The 19,875-nt window shown below is 43.5% G+C and overlaps 1 protein-coding gene across 3 annotated transcripts in view; it reads right to left on the bottom strand.

Annotated features, from left to right (window-relative positions):
• Positions 1-18,810, bottom strand: part of cluap1 (clusterin associated protein 1) — a 36,512-nt gene extending 17,702 nt beyond the window's left edge. The window contains exons 1-8 of one of the 3 annotated variants that reach the window (XM_084322738.1): positions 18,731-18,810; positions 17,875-18,037; positions 16,877-16,988; positions 14,473-14,557; positions 9,392-9,571; positions 7,042-7,137; positions 4,872-4,955; positions 2,846-2,979 (exon numbers count right to left, since the gene is read on the bottom strand). In XM_084322738.1, coding sequence (XP_084178864.1) covers positions 2,846-2,979; positions 4,872-4,955; positions 7,042-7,137; positions 9,392-9,571; positions 14,473-14,557; positions 16,877-16,988; positions 17,875-17,896 — 713 coding nt within the window. In that variant the 5' untranslated portion in view covers positions 17,897-18,037; positions 18,731-18,810. Of the gene's footprint in view, positions 1-2,845; positions 2,980-4,871; positions 4,956-7,041; positions 7,138-9,391; positions 9,572-14,472; positions 14,558-16,876; positions 16,989-17,874; positions 18,038-18,725 lie in introns of all 3 variants that reach the window. The other 2 variants (XM_084322737.1, XM_084322739.1) reach the window with 2 other exon arrangements.
• Between the last annotated feature and the right edge of the window lie 1,065 nt (positions 18,811-19,875).

Here is a 19,875-nt window from a genome sequence, read left to right as displayed (position 1 = left end):
TATTTTACTCCACCTCTTTATTGTATTATCTGTCCGCTAATGTCGCACCGATAACGTCCAAAGCAAATTCCTTGTATGTGAAAACTACTTGGCAATAAAGACCATTCTGATTCTGACCAACAGTAGGGCAGCATGTGGTAGTCTACACCCTCCCCAGACCGACAGTAGGGCAGCATGTGGTAGTCTACACCCTCCCCAGACCGACAGTAGGGCAGCATGTGGTAGTCTACACCCTCCCCAGACCGACAGTAGGGCAGCATGTGGTAGTCTACACCCTCCTCAAGACCGACAGTAGGGCAGCATGTGGTAGTCTACACCAGTGTTTCTCAACTGGTGGGTTGCGACCCAAAAGTGGGTCGCGGGGCCATTTTGAGTGGGTCGCGGATGTGTGTGTAAAAAAAAAAGAAGAAGAAAAAAAAGTTAAAAAAAAAATATATATATTTTTCTTTATAAATTTTTTTTTGCACTACCTATCTTTGTGAAAGTGGCTTCTCAGCTCTGGTCCAGCTGAAGACAAAGCAGAGGAACAGATTGGACATTGAGCATGACCTCAGAGTTGCTTTATCTACCCCAGACTTTGAGACTCTTGTCAGGAGCAAACAATATCCCCAGTTATCCCATTAGTTCCCTGGGATGTTAAGCTAGAAGTCTGCTAAGAAGCATAATTTATTATTATTAGAATTTTATTTCATTGGGTTTTTAGCCCTAGTTGCACTTTTGTTGCATCCCCAGTTAACCCATTAGTTCCCCAAACTTAGGTCTGTTATGTTAAGAAGTCTGCTAAGAAGCATTATTTATTATTATTATTTTATTTCATTGTGTTTTTAGCCCTTTTTTGTGTTTATCTCATGTTTTTAACAGTGCATGAAAGAGGGCGGCTAAGTGGCGCAGTGGGCAAGGCGCTCGCCACTAACGCAGGAGATGCTGGGTTCGAGCCCAGCTCTCTGCGTTGCTTCCGACTTGGCTGGTCGTTCATACTAATACAATTGGCAGTATTAGGGGGTGGAAAAGCCGGTGGGTGGGGATCGGACGTTGTGGACAGCGACTCCTACAGGTCGGTTGGTGCGCCTGTACAGCAGAATCAGGAAATATCGGGGGCAGCGTGAGCCTCCCACACGTTACTCCTCGCCACTGAGATCGTGCTGTACAGGTGAAAAGATGCGACGGCTGCCTCCTCGTGTACCGGAGGGGACGCGTGTATATTTTCCCTAACGGAGTTGCACTTCCGCGTTCGGTTTGCGCAATCTGATTGGCCACTGACGTTTTTTTCAGCGCCAATCGCGTTACTCCTAACAATCGCGCCAGCAGGCTGTTACCCTAACCTTAACCAACTAACCCTAACCAACTTCGAAAGAGTCGCCAAGCTTAACCAGTTTGTTTGGAGTAACGGGATTGGCGCTGAGAAAAACGTCAGTGGCCAATCAGATCGCGCAAACCGAACGCGGAAGTGCAACTCCGTTAGGGAAAATATACACACGGAGGGGACACGTGATGCAAGGCTTCGTCCACATTGCAGCCGACCAGTGGGAGGCATGGTCTAGCAACGTTCGAGACAGGGGAGGGAAGAATTAGATAATACGAAATTGGGATGGGAGAAAAATAGAAAATGGGGAGAAAAAAGTAGATAAAAAAAAACAGTGCATGAAAGATTGTGTATTACTGCAAAATGTATTTTTTAATAAATCAGAGTGGTTCAAATATTTGGGTCGCGACTTAACCCTTTCAGTGCCACGGACGACATATCTCGTTTTATTAGCCCCCCCACAGAGTGCCCACGGCGACAAATATTGTTTTATTGTTTTATTAGCGATCTGAAATCATATTTCATCAACCGAGTCTCCCGTTGGTACACCAGCCCCTACAGGAGCTCTGAATGGAAAAAAGCGCCCCCTATCGTCTATCCCTGTGTAACTGCAGGTCAGTCGCTTAGACTGACCTGGGATCTGTAGATATGTAGAGGCGGAGCCAGCTGGCTCCTTGTGCTGGCAAGAAGTCTGATCAACATGGAAGTCATCACGGGACGGGAATCAGCCTGGAATATATATTCTATCACAGCAGCCAATAATCAATCAATAAGCGTGATCGATATTTGGAATAACGATCAGGAATTGGAAAAATCTTTTTGGAGAACATCTGATCTGAGGTAAGGAATCTATTTTACCAGTCTTGGGATAATCAGAGTTGTATTCGCTGAGATCGCAGCGTTTGCCCTATGTGTGATGTGGCTGTGTGTGCGCGATCGCTGATGAGGAAATAAGAGAATCGATTTTTCAGCTCGCATCTCTAGCGTGCATACGTACACATATACTATCGATAATCTAGCGTTTATTTGAAAACGATTCATAAATAGGCCGAAAAATGACAAGGTTTTTGTGTATTCCAGTAGATGTCTTTTATCATGGAATCTTTATATTTTCCTTGAAAACGAGGGCTTTTCAAAATGCTATCAAATGAAAATGAACCGATAAAAAAACAATCCGCTTCAACAATATTGACTGCAAACGAGTCATTGATAAAGCGACGGGCAGATTAGACACATAGCCATAATTTAAAACATAGATTAGGCGTTTTTAACGCTAACATTGAAGTGGATGGTGGCATTCAACGGGTAAATCAAGGTTAAGCAAGGGCTCTGAAAGTGTTAATGACTAAGGAAAATGTTGGGTCCCGAGGCTAGACCAGTTGAGAACCACTGGGCTACACCCTCCCCAGACCGACAGTGGGGCAATGCGCGCAATGACCAGGAAGGGAATTGTCATAACGACTAAATTGGGATGGGAGAAAAAGATAGAAAAGTAAAAAATAAATACATTTAAAAAGAACATCAGGGAGTGTGACCTCTGACCTGACGCTCTGCAGCGTCTGCAGTCTCTTCTGGTTCCTCTCCAGCTCCTGCCTCCTCTTCTGGATCTTGGCCTCCAGACTGGTCTCGTCTGACGCCACGTTGTTCAAGATGTCCTTAGTCTTCTGCTCGCTCACCTGAACCACGACACAAGACACACAGGGGGTGAGAGTGACAACTCACAAACTCCTATTTAATTTAATTTAATTTATCTAACCTTTATCCCCTTTCACTGCCACACTACAGAAGGTTAACCCTTTACTATCACACTACCGACGGTTACCGTCGATAGTGTGATAGTAAAGGGTTAACCTTCTGTTAGTGTGGCAGTGAAATGGTTATTAACCTGCTGTCGTGTGGCAGTGACCTTCTGTGTATTGTCGCAGTGAAAGGGTTAACCGTTTGGTAGTGCGGCAGTGAAAGGGTTAAGCGGCCCTGAGAAGTGGTGATAGATGGAAAGCTCAGTGGCTTTGTTTTTCGCATTTGTAAAACAACACGAGTTTCGTTTCGTCAGCATTCAAAACAGGTTTTAAGCTGTACACAGTATTAAGTTGTAGCTGACAAGAGAGAGTCCGGTTGGGTGGAGAGACGCAGGGCAGTATATCACAGTATCATCGGCGTACAAGTGGACGTTTATGCTGGAAACATTTCCGCAGAGTAAACAGGAGGGGTCCCAGGACCGATCCCTGGGGCACACCCTTGGATACAATAAGGGAGCTAGAAGTGATACCTTCAGCCTGCACACACTGTTATGTCTTCAATGTGACATGGTCCACAGTATCAAAAGGCTTAGATAGGTCAATAGGTCAATATATATAACAGCCAGTAGTATTGTGCAGAGCCTGCAGCCCTCCCTCTTTTTCATTTTCCACTTTATTAGAACAGCCAAGGCCTCCTTGGTACCCCAGAATACACACCAACACCTCCTCGGTACCCCAGAATTAGGGCTGGGTGATAAAACGATAACAATAATTATCGCGATATATTTTAATAATCGATATTGATTGATAATTAAAAAAAAATATATATATATATATATATATATATATATTTTTTTTTTTGACCTGCAACAGGGCAGTTTTAAAACCAGAGACAGTGGACAGACTTGTCTTTCTTGCCTGCAACTTAAAGTTAATTAATTATGGCTAATTAAGTAATGGCTTTGCTTGTCCAAATGACAATACTGACCAAATTGAGATTTCTTTTTCTCTTGTCCATTTATTTTGTTTGCTTTCTAATGTAAAATACAGTTTGAAACCGTATGTACACAGTAGGCTATGTGTGCTAGCAGAGCTAGTCTCCAGTCGCGAGTCACGGTGCACGTTTGGTGCACGTTTGTCCACCAAAAAAGCACCAAAAGATAGAAAAGAAACTAGCAGAGCCAGAACTATTCAACTCCCCTGGAGCCACAGCCAGCAGAGAAGCCTGTTTACTTTCGCTTTCAAACCAGCTGCAGCCTGAGAAGTGTGAGGGGCTGTAACACTAAAGATGGCGGCAACAACAAATAATTGCTGCAAAAGAAACATACATCTGTTGTTTAAAAAAAAATATATATATATTAAAAAAATATTTAATACTTATAACAATATCGATAATTATAGATATCGAGTGATATGATATCGTTATCGATATTGTGATATGATTTTTGGCCATATCGTCCAGCCCTACCCAGAATACACACCAGCACCTCCTTGGTACCCCAGAATACACACCAGCACCTCCTTGGTACCCCAGATTACACACCAGCACCTCCTTGATACCCCAGAATACACACCAGCACCTCCTTGATACCCCAGAATACAGAATACACACCAGCACCTCCTTGATACCCCAGAATACACACCAGCACCTCCTTGATACCCCAGAATACACACCAGCACCTCCTTGATACCCCAGTATACACAACAGCACCTCCTTGGTACCCCAGATTACACACCAGCACCTCCTTGATACCCCAGAATACACACCAGCACCTCCTTGATACCCCAGTATACACAACAGCACCTCCTTGGTACCCCAGATTACACACCAGCACCTCCTTGATGCCCGCCCTCAGGGCCTTCTCCGTCTCATTGATCTCCAGAGGTCGTGCAATGGCCGCAGTTCTCATTTCCTGTTTGGGGGGGGGCATGGAAAAGAAAGAGACAGCAACACGTCATTCTACGTTCATCGATCGTGGTCATTGCTTTTGGTTTATAATAGTAATGATCATGTGGTTTAAATAGTTATGAACATGTGATTTATAATAGTCATGATTATGTGGTTTATATAGTTATAAAAGCCTTAAAAAAGCTTTTGTACCTCATTGTCTGCATTTTTACTTCATTGTACTTAGATTGTACTTTAGTTTGTATATTGTATAGTGTTATTCCTCTTTTACTGTATGAAGCACATTCTCAGGGGCTCATACAGAACCAAGCATTTCACTGTAATGTACATGATATGTGACAAATAAAAACAAACTTGAACTTGAAACTTGTTATGAATGTGGTTTATATAGTTATGATCATGTAGTTTATAATAATAATAATAATAATAATAATAATAATAATAATAATAATAATAATAATAATAATAATAATAATAATAATAATAATAATAATAATAATAATAATAATAATAATAATAATAATAATAATAATAATAATAATAATAATAATAATAATAATAATAATAATAATAATACATCTATTTTATATAGCGCTTTTCCAGGTGCTCAAAGACGCTTCACATGGGCAGGAGAGACAAACTATGGCAAAACAAAAAAACAGAACAAAACAGAACAAAGATAATACATGACAAAATAAAATAAAACCGACAGAATTAGAGGTCAAAAGCAAGATTGAAAAGGTGAGTTTTGAGGGCTGATTTAAAAGATGTCAGGGTGTTTGCATCACGGATATGGCTGGGGAGGGCATTCCAGAGGGAGGGGGCAGCAGCAGCAAAGGCCCTGTCGCCCCAGGTCCGGAGCTTGGTCGTGGGAGGTGTTAGGAGGTTGGCATCTGCAGACCTAAGGCGACGGGTGGGCGTGTGACGGTGGAGGAGGCCGGACAGGTAGGGAGGGGCAAGGTTGTTGAGGGCTTTAAATGTGATGAGTAGTATTTTAAAATGTATCCTGTATTTGATTGGAAGCCAGTGGAGGTCGTGGAGGACAGGGGTGATGTGATCAGAGCGACGGGTGGAGGTAATGATAGTAGTAATGATCATGTGGTTTATAATAGTAATGATCATGTGGTTTATAATAGTTATGATCATGTGGTTTATAATAGTTATGATCATGTGGTTTATAATAGTTATGATCATGTGGTTTATAATAGTTATGATCATGTGGTTTATAATAGTTGTGAACATATAACGTGTACGTACGTGTGTGTGTGTGTGTGTACGTGCGAGTATGTGTGTACGTGTGTGTGCGTGTGTGTAAGTGTGTACGAGTGTGTAAGTGTGTACGTGTGTGTACGAGTGTGTAAGTGTGTACGTGTGTGTACGAGTGTGTAAGTGTGTACGTGTGTGTACGAGTGTGTAAGTGTGTACGTGTGTGTAGAGTGTGTATGTGTGTGTACACATGTGTAGGTCAAGGTCAAGTTTATTAGTATGTCCCAAACTGGGCAATTCATGTTACAGCAGATAAACAGGAGCTCCAAAAAAACACAGCAAACATACATAACAAGAAGAACACAGACAGACATGTACAGTACATGGTCACAGGATCAGATCATGACAACAGTCAAACAAGCAACCACAACCATCCCCCCACCCACCCACCCACCTGAAAGCCGCCCTCTCCTGCCTCCTCCATTGATGGCACGAATAGGTATGTAGGTATAAATGAGAATTTGTATCTATTGTTTTTAGCTGCAGGGGTCTCCAAATGTTGGCCGGAAGGCAATAATTGATACTCCGGATTTAGTGTGTACGTGTGTCAGTGTGTGTGTGTACGTGTGTACGAGTGTGTAAGTGTGTACGAGTGTGTATGTGTGTATGTGTGTGTATGTGTGTGTATGAGTGTGTGTGTGTATGAGTGTGTATGAGTGTGTGTGTGTATGAGTGTGTACGTGTGTGTATGTGTGTGTATGAGTGTGTACGTGTGTGTATGTGTGTGTACGAGTGTGTAAGTGTGTGTATGAGTGTGTACGTGTGTGTATGTGTATGTGTGTGTATGTGTGTGTATGAGTGTGTGTGTGGGTGCGTGGCCTCACCCTCAGGTCCACTTCCTTCCCCAGCAGATCGTATAAGGAGGCTCCTTTAGAAGTGATCTCTGACGCCAGCTGACGGGCAGCTTTTAGGTCGGCGACCTGGAACACACAGGAGGTAAACATGGAGCCGCCAAGTATCCCGATACTCAAATGCTCATAATGGGTGACTTTAATTTAGATTGGCTGGTTGGTATCTCAAGGAGGTTAGTGAAAACCTAAAACCTAACCCAATTGGTCACTGAACCAACCAACTAGGCCAAACCCAAAAACTGTAATAGACCACCGCAACACTTCCGGTAACACTTGAGGACTGTGTGTGTTTGTGTAACTAGGAGGGATATGAGGACTGTGTGTAACTAGGAGGGATATGAGGACTGTGTGTAACTAGGAGGGATATGAGGACTGTGTGTAACTAGGAGGGATATGAGGACTGTGTGTAACTAGGAGGGATATGAGGACTGTGTGTAACTAGGAGGGATATGAGGACTGTGTGTAACTAGGAGGGATATGAGGACTGTGTGTAACTAGGAGGGATATGAGGACTGTGTGTAACTAGGAGGGATATGAGGACTGTGTGTAACTAGGAGGGATATGAGGACTGTGTGTTTGTGTAACTAGGAGGGATATGAGGACTGTGTGTTTCTGTAACTAGGAGGGATATGAGGACTGTGTGTAACTAGGAGGGATATGAGGACTGTGTGTAACTAGGAGGGATATGAGGACTGTGTGTAACTAGGAGGGATATGAGGACTGTGTGTAACTAGGAGGGATATGAGGACTGTGTGTAACTAGGAGGGATATGAGGACTGTGTGTAACTAGGAGGGATATGAGGACTGTGTGTTTGTGTAACTAGGAGGGATATGAGGACTGTGTGTTTGTGTAACTAGGAGGGATATGAGGACTGTGTGTATGTGTAACTAGGAGGGATATGAGGAATGTGTGTGTGTGTGTAACTAGGAGGGATATGAGGACTGTGTGTAACTAGGAGGGATATGAGGACTGTGTGTAACTAGGAGGGATATGAGGACTGTGTGTAACTAGGAGGGATATGAGGACTGTGTGTAACTAGGAGGGATATGAGGACTGTGTGTAACTAGGAGGGATATGAGGACTGTGTGTTTGTGTAACTAGGAGGGATATGAGGACTGTGTGTGTGTAACTAGGAGGGATCTGAGGACTGTGTGTTTGTGTAACTAGGAGGGATATGAGGACAGTGTGTAACTAGGAGGGATATGAGGACTGTGTGTTTGTGTAACTAGGAGGGATATGAGGACTGTATGTATGTAACTAGGAGGGGTATGAGGACTGTGTGTATGTGTAACTAGGAGGGGTATGAGGACTGTGTGTGTGTAACTAGGAGAGATATGAGGACTGTGTGTATGTGTAACTATGAGGGATATCAGGAGGACTGTGTGTATGTGTAACTATGAGGGATATGAGGACTGTGTGTAACTAGGAGGGATATGGATCGTATTACAGGTCCGTAAAAACAAGCCACAGTGGAAGACAAATATAGACAACTGTATGATTTGATGTTCTGTGCCTTGACTTTATCCGTTTTGCTGCTGTCCATTTTATACTTATTTTATGTCTGCACTTTTTTGTACATTTTATGCTAATTTTATAGCCTCATTTTGTATGCCTGTCTTTATGCTGCTGTGAAGCACTTTGAGCTGCAATTCTTGTATGAAAGGAGCCATAAAAATAAAGCTAAATGACCCCCCCCCCCCCCCCTCTAAATGACATCAGAGTGTGTTCACTGCCCCCCCCCCCCCTCTCTAAATGACATCAGAGTGGTATTCACTGTCCCCCCCCCCCCCCCCCCCCCTCTCTCTAAATTAGGGATGCACCGATCAGACTTTTTCAGTTCCGATACTGAAGCCAATACCTGGCTTTGGGTATCGGCCGATACCGAGTGCAGATCGTTCAATTAATAAACTGTATGCCTCACTGTGTGGAAGAGACTGGGATCATTCTTTTTTTTAAAGATACGTTTTTTTTGTGCATTTATTGCTTTTCATGGTCAGACATGACCGACAGATGAGGAGAGGATGAACGGGAGAGGAGGCGGGGAAGACATGCAACAAATGTCACCGGGAGCGGGAGGCGAACCCGGGACAGCCGCATAGGTGCGCCACGAGGGCAAGGCAACATCAGGCTCAACTTAAAACATTACTTTCCTAACTTAGTAAAAACTAAATGTAACAAATGACCACATAGATATAAATGTACTGAAGTTATTTCTTATTTTATTTATTATTATATATAAAAAAAAATTCGATATATATATTTTATATCGGTGCATCCCTACTCTAAATTACATCAGAGTTGGTGTTCACTGTTCCCGCTCACCCGTGAGCCCAGGTCGAATTTGAACTTGTTGTTGTCCTCCTCCGCTCTGTCTCCGGAGGCCAGCTCCTTGGTCTTCATGGCTCCGTACAGCACCGAGGTGATCTTCAGCAGCTCCTTGACCGCGTAGCCGTCGGCCTGGTACAGCCGCTTGGTGTTCAGCTTTATGTGAGCCTTGGTGGCCTGCAGCCCGGAGGAAATGACAGGAGGGGGACAGTTCAACGGTGTAGCTATACTCGATGTTAACCTACCTTCTGCTTTCACCGTCTACAACTGTCTTATACTCGATGACGGAGCCTTAAGCGTGGCGTCCCCTACCCTCTGGAACTCTCTCCCCCCTGAAATCCGCAACGCCCCAACCCTGGACACCTTCAAAACTGCTCTCAAAACACACCTTTTCACCAAGGCTTTTCCCCATTAGTTAGTTTAGATTAGATTAGGTTCATTATCCCTTACCTGCCCTCACCCCCCCCCCCCCTTTTCCCCCTATTGCCCCCTTTCCCTAGCCCTCTTGATTGTGAAGCGACCTTGGGTTTCCTGAAAGGCGCTATAGAAATTTGATTTATTATTATTAAACCTACCTTCTGCTTTCACCGTCTACAACTGTCTTATACTGGATGTAAACCTACCTTCTGCCTTCACCGTCTACAACTGTCTTATACTGGATGTAAACCTACCTACTGCTTTCACCGTCTACAACTGTCTTATACTCGATGTAAACCTACCTACTGCTTTCACCGTCTACAACTGTCTTATACTCGATGTAAACCTACCTACTGCTTTCACCGTCTACAACTGTCTTAACCAACTATAGGCCAATAACCAACCTCCCATTCAACAGCAAGATATGCAAAAAATGCAAAAATGCAAAAATGGTCTCAATACAAATAAACTCCTTTCTCAAAGAAAACAACATCATGGAGGAATTTCAATCGGGCTTCAGAACGCACCATAGCACTGAAACTGCTCTTACAAAAATAATTAGTGACCTCAGAATAAACTCTGATGCAAAACAAAGTCTCAATTCTCGTCCTATTAGATCTAAGCGCAGCCTTGGTCCATTATTATATGATTTCAAGGTCCTCCTCCTTATATACAAAACACTAAATGGAACAGGACCCCACTCACCCAGCAGCACACCACATCTTCCAGCTGCTGCCCTCCGGGAGATGCTACAGACCCCTGACCACCAAAACATCCCGCTTTAAAAACAGCTTCTTCCCCACTGCCATACGGACACTGAACTCCCTGTAGCAACCCCCCCTACCTCTGTTGCTATGGACATGGACATAAACTGTGATATTGTGGTCTTTGTAATTTGTATTTAACTGCATGTAGTATGTATTGTAAGTAGGGATGTCCGATATTATCGGCCTACCGATATTATCGGCCTACCGATATTATCGGCCGATATTGGCATTAAAATGTGATATCGGAAAATATCTGTACCGTTTTATTTTTTTTACATTTTTGGGGGGGGGGGGGGGGGGGGGGGGGGGGGGGGAACCCTGCATATATCGGTATCGGTTGATATCGGTATCGGAAATTAAGAGTTGGACAATACCGGTATATCGGTATCGGTAAAAAAGCCAATATCGAGCATCCCTAATTGTAAGTGATGTTATATAATAATAATAATAATAATAGATTGAATTTTAAGAGAGAAGCGCCTTTCTCAGACTCAAGGACACTGTACAAGGAAAGGATGGAAAAAAATAAAAGTAAGTAATAAAATTGAAAAAATATATATAATAAAATACATAAAAGATCTGTGTATAGTAACAACAAGAAAAAACAAATAAGATAAGAGATAAAAATAAATAAAAAAAAAGGAGGCAAGTATATGTTCTAGGTTGGAACAATGCTGTAACTGCACTGAAAACAAATTCCACCAGCCTGGCTGGGTGGTCATTAAATAATCTAATCTAATCTAATCTACGTTGAAAATTCTCTAGTCAACTGTGTGCCTCCTAGAACATTGCGATCATCTACAACTGGTCTATTGAAGGTTCCAAGCCACAGTCTAAAGAAAATCGGGGATGCAGCCTTTGCAAACTATTCACCAAAGTTATGGAACACACTACCTATGAACATTAGGGAAGCTAGATCTCTTAATATTTTCAGAAATAAGCTAAAAACTTACCTCTTGTACTGTAGCACTATTTTACTCTGTCCATTCTATTGCATAATTTTACTATCTATTCTATTCTACTATTGCACTGTATTATTTTACTGTCTATTGCTTTTTATTACAGGTTCAAAACTGTCAGGTATTAAACTGTGTGGGTATCAAACAAGAGACTGTCGGGCTTTAAAACTGTGTAGGACCCAGGCCTAGAACTGCACCCTGAGAGAGGGAACTGCACCCTGAGAGGGAGGTTTGCCCTCGGTGGGAGGTTCCAAGGGTCAAAGTGGGTATAAAACAGGAGGGAAGACTGTCAAGTTTTAAACTGTGGATACCAAACAGAGAAGGTAAAGACGACTTTGAACTGTTGAACAGTAATCCAGAACAATTTTATTGCACTGTAAAATATATATATATTTTTTAATCTATTCTATATTCTACAATTGTATTGCACTGCACTATTGCACTATTTTACTGTCTATTTTATCTTACTCTTTTTATTATTGTCTATTTAAAACTGAATCAAACCATAAACAAGGTGGCCTGTTGGGATGTTAGATCCTAATGTAAAAACTGTGATTTTATATGTCTGCACTTTGTGCTCATTTTATGCCTGTCTTTTTTCTGTTGTGAAGCACTTTGAGCTGCAGTTTCTGTATGAAAGGTGCTATACAAATAAAGTGTATTATTATTATTATTGTTATACTCGATGTAAACCTACCTACTGCTTTCACTGTCTACAACTGTCTTATACTCGATGTATACCTACCTACTGCTTTCACTGTCTACAACTGTCCTACACTATAATCATAGTGATCATAACTACCTACCTCATACTATAGTCTACCCATATAACTACCCACTAACATGATAGCATGTACAATAGTGCTGTATACCATATAAAAACATTTATATATCTATATTTACCACATATATATTATTTATCTGTCTGAATATACCTGCATATAATCCTCTATATACACAGTGTTTCATTACATATGTGTGCATGCTTACCAACTGTCTCGCTTGTTTTATTGCAACACTATTAACACAGACATCTAAGACATCCCCCCTTGAACGGCCCTTCTTTTTTTTCTTCTTTTTTTGATCTTTTTTCCCCCTCCTTTTTCCTCCGATTTTCTCCCATCCCAATGTTAGTCGTTATGCCAATTCCCAATCCCCTTCCTGGTCGCTGCGCACTTACCCCCCACAGTCGGTCTGGGAGAGTGGAGGCTATCACGTGCTTCCTCCAACACACGTCTAGCCAATCAACCGCTTCTTTTCACCTGGCAGCGCGGACTCTCACTGAGAGCGTGTAACGTGTGGAAGGATCACACTACCGCCCTTAGATCCTATCCACGCTTAGCAGGCGCCCCGACCGAACTGTAGGAGTCGCTGTTTACAACGACCCGGACCCACCCCGCCAGCTTCTCCCACCCTCTAATACTGCCAATTGTATTAGTGTGAACGGCCAGCCAAGCTGGTGACAACCCCGGAGCTGTGAGCTGGATTCGAACAGGCGAATCCAGCATCTCCGGGGTTGGTGACGAACGCAATCTCCGTTACGCCACCTGACCGCCCCTTTGAACGGCCCTTCTAAGGTTTCTCTCCTCCACATTGCCTGTGGTGCATTTTTTCCTATTGCTAGGTTTTAGTGAGTTTTTCCGTACCTTCGTGTGGGGTATATGTCTGGGAGTGTTGCATTCATTTATTGTATTTATTTTACATTTTTTGGACTTCATGGTGTTTTTGTTTTGTTCTTGATTTATTGTGATGTTTCTTCTTGACTTGTTTAAAGAAGACGTGTCAAACCCATGGGGACATTAACGTGTGTTGTCGGGCCTTACAAAAAAATTTGATTTGATTTTATATACATATATATATACATTTGTCTGTACATACCTGCAAATAGGGCTGGGTGATAAAACGATAATGATCGCGATATATTTTAATAATCGATATCGATTGATAATTAAAAAAAATATCAATTAAAAAAATATATATATATTTTTCTTTGTGACCTGCAACAGGCCAGTTTTAAAACCAGAGACAGTGGACAGACTTGTCTTTCTTGCCTGCAACTTAAAGTAATGGCTTTGCCTGTCCAAATGACAATACTGACCAAATTGAGATTTCTTTTTCTCTTGTCCATTTATTTTGTTTGCTTTCTAATTTAAAATACAGTTTGAAACCGTCTGTACACAGTAGGCTATGTGTGCTAGCAGAGCTAGTCTCCAGTCGCGAGTCACGGTGCACATGTGCGGTGGTTTGTCCAGCAAAAAAGCGCCAAAAGATAGAAAAGAAACTAGCAGAGCCAGAACTATTCAACTACACTGGAGCCGGAGCCAGAGCCACAGCCAGCAGAGAAGCCTGTTTACTTTCGCTTTCAAACCAGCTGCAGCCTGAGAACTGGAGTGTGAGGGGCTGTAACACTAAAGATGGCGGCAACGACAAAGAATTGCTGCAAAATAAACATACATCTGTTGTTTCAAAAAGAAAAGAAAAAATAATATCGTGATATAATCTTTGGCCATATCGCCCAGCCCTAACCTGCATATAATCCTTTTTACATATCTGTATATCTATATCTCTACATATCCCTTACTAGTTACGCTGCTGGCCGGTATGACTACTACCATAGTGTCTTTATACCTGTATCACTGTACATATTAATACTACAACTCTGTACATACATCTGATTCTGCACTATACTCAGTAGTACTAATTCATATATTTTATATCCAGTTTAATCACCTGTACATTGTATATTACACTATTGCCCTTTACTGTTACATTTGCAATCTGGTTGGATGCCAAAATTATTTTCGTTGTACTTGTGCTGCATGATGACAATACATTTGAATCTAATCTAATGTAAGAGGGACTGCTTAACAGCAGGCCTGAGCCTCTGGATAAACACTGAAAATGTACAATAGGCTGTATGTTTGACTTGACTGACCATGAATTGGGCCACGGCCTTGACGAAGAATATTCTGTCGGATTCTGTGTCCACGTCACTTGGAATGTCCATGTGGGGCTCATATCTGCATATACAGAGAGGAGAGAGGGAGAGAGAGAAAGAGAGAGAGAGAGAGAGAGAGAGAGAGAGAGAGAGAGACACACACACACAGAGATGTGAGAGAGAGCGAGAGCGAGAGCGAGAGCGAGAGCGAGAGCGAGAGAGAGAGAGAGAGAGAGAGACAGATCATGAACAGCATTACCTCCAGATGTACTGGACACTTATCACACAGTATGAACAGTGTTGTGAAGGGCCAGATTAAACCGAATATATATATTTATTATATATATATATTTAATTGTATTTGTATATTCTCTAATATTCCTTGATATCCCTTGTATATTCCTTGTACAATATGCATTGAATATCCATTCTAGCCTACTGAACATCCCATAATAGTCTCCATTCTACTATTGGTCGAGACCTTGGTGCCAGGCTGCCATACCCCCCAGACCCAGTTCAAACGTACCGCTCAACATGTACGAACAAGTCCTAGTTCCGCGTAGGAATCTGGCTACCGCACCACTAATGGGACTATTTGTTCATAGTGCGTATATATACTGCGCTACTAAAGTAGGACTTCTTTTTCAGTCCAGTTTCTTACCCTCCAATAGAGTGACAGACGTAAAGCCTCCCCGCGACGCCACGTGTGGGAGTAAGGCCAAGTTCGGCCTACCATCGGTATTGAGACATCGTGTATATTAATATTTGAATAGTCATATTTGGCACTATATCGTCGAGTTGGACGTAGTCTATTAAGCTAATAATAGTCTGTTAATATATAGTGCTTCGTGCGGTGAGAATACTACCGTAGTCAGTACCCCATCGTTTCGGGCAGAGAACTGGCTGTTTATCCAGGATGATCGACCCCATGTGAGATTGCACCCGAGGAGCCCCAGAGCCGACGAGCGAGTGGACCTGTATACCGGATTATTCTACCGACGACAGCCCGCCTTCCCAGGCACGGATTATGCTTTGTATACGTTGATTATTCCATGGATAAAGACCCCCGACACTGCCGTGTGTTGGAACCCCCCCCCCCCTGGAGAGGACGCAAGGTGAGGAGACGCTCTGCAAGACGAGGTCGCTTCACGTCTCTCCTCCGTGGACCGGAGGACGCCGGCCCACAAAGAGTCCACCTGCTTTCATCTGTGGTCCAAGGATCGCCGGCGCATTGAACGGCACTACAGTGGGTTCACCTGGGATACCCTTGGCCGGATGAGGCAGCCGGACTCTACCCCCCCCCCCCCCCCTTCCTACTCCTGTCGGCTTACAAGCGACCGGATTAACCCCCCCCTAGTGTATCCAGTCTATAATCATTAAAGTATCATTGCTGTTATTCCTTAACTATTCCAGGTCGTATATGTACCACCTGCGCCTTCAGAGATTGGACATTCTCTATTGATATACCGACGAATACTCTTGCCATAAAAGTGCATACTAATTCCCATTCATAAATGTGATTGATTTGATTAAGTGCTTGCTCTACACACCATCGCTGTGTAGAAATAAAGACCTATTTCTAATTCGTACATTTGTGTTGGATCCGTTTCATCTACGTGACAGTGTTCATCATAATATATTTATGCCGAGTACTGGGTGGCCGAATATTAAGTACAAAGGTAGTGGTAGTAAGTATCATATCTAGTAATACAGTCAGGGAATTGTACCCCTCAGTTACAAACAGCATTACCTCCAGATGTACTGGACTTATCACACAGTATGAACAGCATTACCTCCAGATGTACTGGACACTTATCACACAGTATGAACAGCATTACCTCCAGATGTACTGGACTTGTCACACAGTATGAACAGCATTACCTCCAGATGTACTGGACTTGTCACACAGAATGAACAGCATTACCTCCAGATGTACTGGACTTGTCACACAGTATGAACAGCATTACCTCCAGATGTACTGGACTTGTCACACAGAATGAACAGCATTACCTCCAGATGTACTGGACTTATCACACAGTATGAACAGCATTACCTCCAGATGTACTGGACACTTATCACACAGTATGAACAGCATTACCTCCAGATGTACTAGACACTTGTCACACAGTATGAACAGCATTACCTCCAGATGTACTGGACTTATCACACAGAATGAACAGCATTACCTCCAGATGTACTGGACTTATCACACAGTATGAACAGCATTACCTCCAGATGTACTGAAATTATCACACAGAATGAACAGCATTACCTCCAGATGTACTGGACTTATCACACAGTATGAACAGCATTACCTCCAGATGTACTGGACTTATCACACAGAATGAACAGCATTACCTCCAGATGTACTGGACTTGTCACACAGTTCCAAACAGCTTACCGCTTCACCAGCCATATCAGGATCTCTGCCACGAGGCTGAAGTTGGGGTTCCTGAAGTTCTCCATGGATATCAGACGGGGGTATCCCAAGGCCCGCATCATTTCTGTGAAGTCTGCCCGGGGCAGAACAAGAACAGAAGTTCACACTTCAGGCAAAAGTGGCCCCAATCCGCTCATATGTGACTCGGATCATGACAGTGTGTGAACGGCACAAATCTCATCAAATCGGATCTTTTCAATTCTGATTTGGGCCACTTTCATAATGTGGTCCTAAATCAGATACAGGTCTGAACAGTCATATCAGAATTCATGTGACTTTTACGTCACTCTTGATTGGCATTCATCACAATTCGGTGCAGGAGTCACTGTGTGGATACATGATGGAGGGACAGGGAGGTGTTACTGTTTACCTTATAAGTATTGTGTTTGAAAGCATATTGAAAGCATATTGAAAGAATAAACGGCTCTCATTCACCTCCTCCTCGTCACCACTATCATCTGCTCACAAATTAGCTGGCCTCCAACTGCACATCAACGTATAAAGTTAAACATAAACTGTGACATCAGTGTCGGAGTAATAAATCAGAATTGAGCACTAAAATGGTAAAATGGTGCATTTTATATAGTGCTTTTATCCATTATCCATTCACCACCCATTTACACACCGATGGCGGGGGCAACCATGCAAGGTGCCGACTTGCTCATCGGGAGCAGTTAGTGGTTAAGTGTCTTGCTCAAGGGCAACTGAGCCCACACTGCCCAGGAGGAGCGGGAATCGAACCCGGGAACCTTCAGATTACCAGACGACCGTTCTACCTCCTGAGCCACGGTCGCACTATTTACTACGACCACAGACTTGATCTCTTCAATAGCTATTAGCTAACATTACACACAGAGCACTTTGTTTTTCAGGAAACAAAGGTTAATTTTCAGTACAGTAATAAATGAGTCAATAGACAATGAATTAGTCATTGAAGGCTGACAGTGAAAACGACTTACTTCGCAAGTCTCTGAAGGACATGGTGGGTCTTGGGTGGGGGTCTAGTCTCTGAAGGACATGGTGGGTCTTGGGTGGGGGTCTAGTCTCTGAAGGACATGGTGGGTCTTGGGTGGGGGTCTGTCAGTCAATGTCGCTTCTGGACATGCACTGGATTCTAGAGGTCTGAATAGAAAGAGCATCACATTTTCTCATAGCCTGTGTGATATGATGTGTTGTGTGTGTGTGTGTGTGTGTGTGTGTGTGTGTGTGTGTGTGTGTGTGTGTGTGTGTGTGTGTGTGTGTGTGTGTGTGTGTGTGTGTGTGTGTGTGTGCGTGTGCGTGTGTGTTGCTCCTTAAAGTAGTAGGCTATACTGAATGAATGAATGACAACTTTATTTAACAGATTGCAGAATGGGTACAATACAGTACAGCTCAATACACAAAATTGTTAAGGGGATGCAGACCAGAGAAAGACTTTCGTCTTGTTTACATCAGGGTCCCCCATTTTCAATTCATAGTGACATTTATGACATACACAACATACATGACATTTATGGCATAGGGACATACAGGTATTTAGTGACAAGCTGACAGGCAAGCGATATAAATTAACATTAGCAAAACTGTCTACCATGTCACAACAAGACTCAAAAGATGGGTTATTATGTGTAGCCAACATAGCAAGCTAGAGGTTAGCAAGTTTAACATTACCAAGCTAACGCTAGCTCAGTGGCTATAATGAACGGTCGCTAACGGTACCTTAGCTAACATTAGCTAAAGATGAGAGAGCCTTCGCAAAGCGATGAAAACGCAAACACCGAGTTGCATGATGTTACGAAGTTGAAACGGCTGTTTTGAAATAGTGCGTTACCTTACTCAATCTAACATGATCCTAGCCGTAGCGTTACTTGTTGTTGTCAGCTTCTTCTTTCTGATTTGTTTCACCCGTCTCTATGGCATCCAGTGCTACGGTGGCTTACTGGAGACAAACATACTAGAAACGTGTTTGCCGGTGGTGGTTAATTGGCGAGTAGCAACGATTGGTCCTGTGTAAACTCTGACCAGGGTTTAGGAAATGATATGGTTTGATGATAGCCAGACCCGGACTGGCCATCGGGACGTTCGGGACGAATCCCGATGGGTCGGAAGTAAAGTGGGCTGGTCCAAACAAAAAAAAAATATATATATTTTTGATGGGGGGGGGGTTCGACTGGCCCATTTAGTCCACTCCGATCTGACCACTTTGGTAGGGTAGGGCTGAAAAAGTTAGATGTAAAAATGAAAATGGCCACAGAAAGATAGCGTACTAGCTCTTGCAGTGATTTCAGTCATCTCTCCCAGCCAGGCTACATGGTCTGTACGGCGGGCCAGTGTGAGTCGGTGTGTGGGCCACTAATGTGGGCCGGTGTGTGGGGCGGTGTGTGGGCCAGTGTGTGAGTCGGTGTGTGGGCCACTAATGTGGGACAGTGTGTGGGCCAGTGTGTGGGCCACTAATGTGGGCCGGTGTGTGGGCCAGTGTGTGGGCTGGTGTGTGGGCCAGTGTGTGAGTCGTGTGTGGGCCACTAATGTTGGCCGGTGTGTCGGCCAGTCTGTGGGCCGGTGTGTCGGCCAGTCTGTGGGCCGGTGTGTGGGCCAGTGTGTGAGTCGGTGTGTGGGCCGGTGTGTGGGCTGGTGTGTGGGCCAGTGTGTGAGTCGTGTGTGGGCCACTAATGTGGGCCGGTGTGTCGGCCAGTCTGTGGGCCGGTATGTGGGCCAGTGTGTGGGCCGGCAGTGGCGCCGGCAGGATTAAATTCCATAGTACGCATGCTTGCTTGCACAGAAAGTCTGTCCAGATGATGTAGCGCTCTACTACAGATACACTACCCAGAGCGCAACGACACACATACTGTAGGTGACAATAGTGTGTGTGCGCGCGGCAGTGGTGCAGTCGTAATATGGGAACTGCCCGGACACCACGTGCACGTGCGCGCGCATGCGCACAGAACAGATTATTATTATGCAGAATAAATAGTAGGAAACAT

Source organism: Notolepis coatsorum (assembly GCF_963971535.1).
Source record: "Notolepis coatsorum genome assembly, chromosome: 10".
Taxonomy (NCBI): domain Eukaryota; kingdom Metazoa; phylum Chordata; class Actinopteri; order Aulopiformes; family Paralepididae; genus Notolepis; species Notolepis coatsorum.
This window is presented reverse-complemented; position numbering and strand designations above follow the sequence as displayed.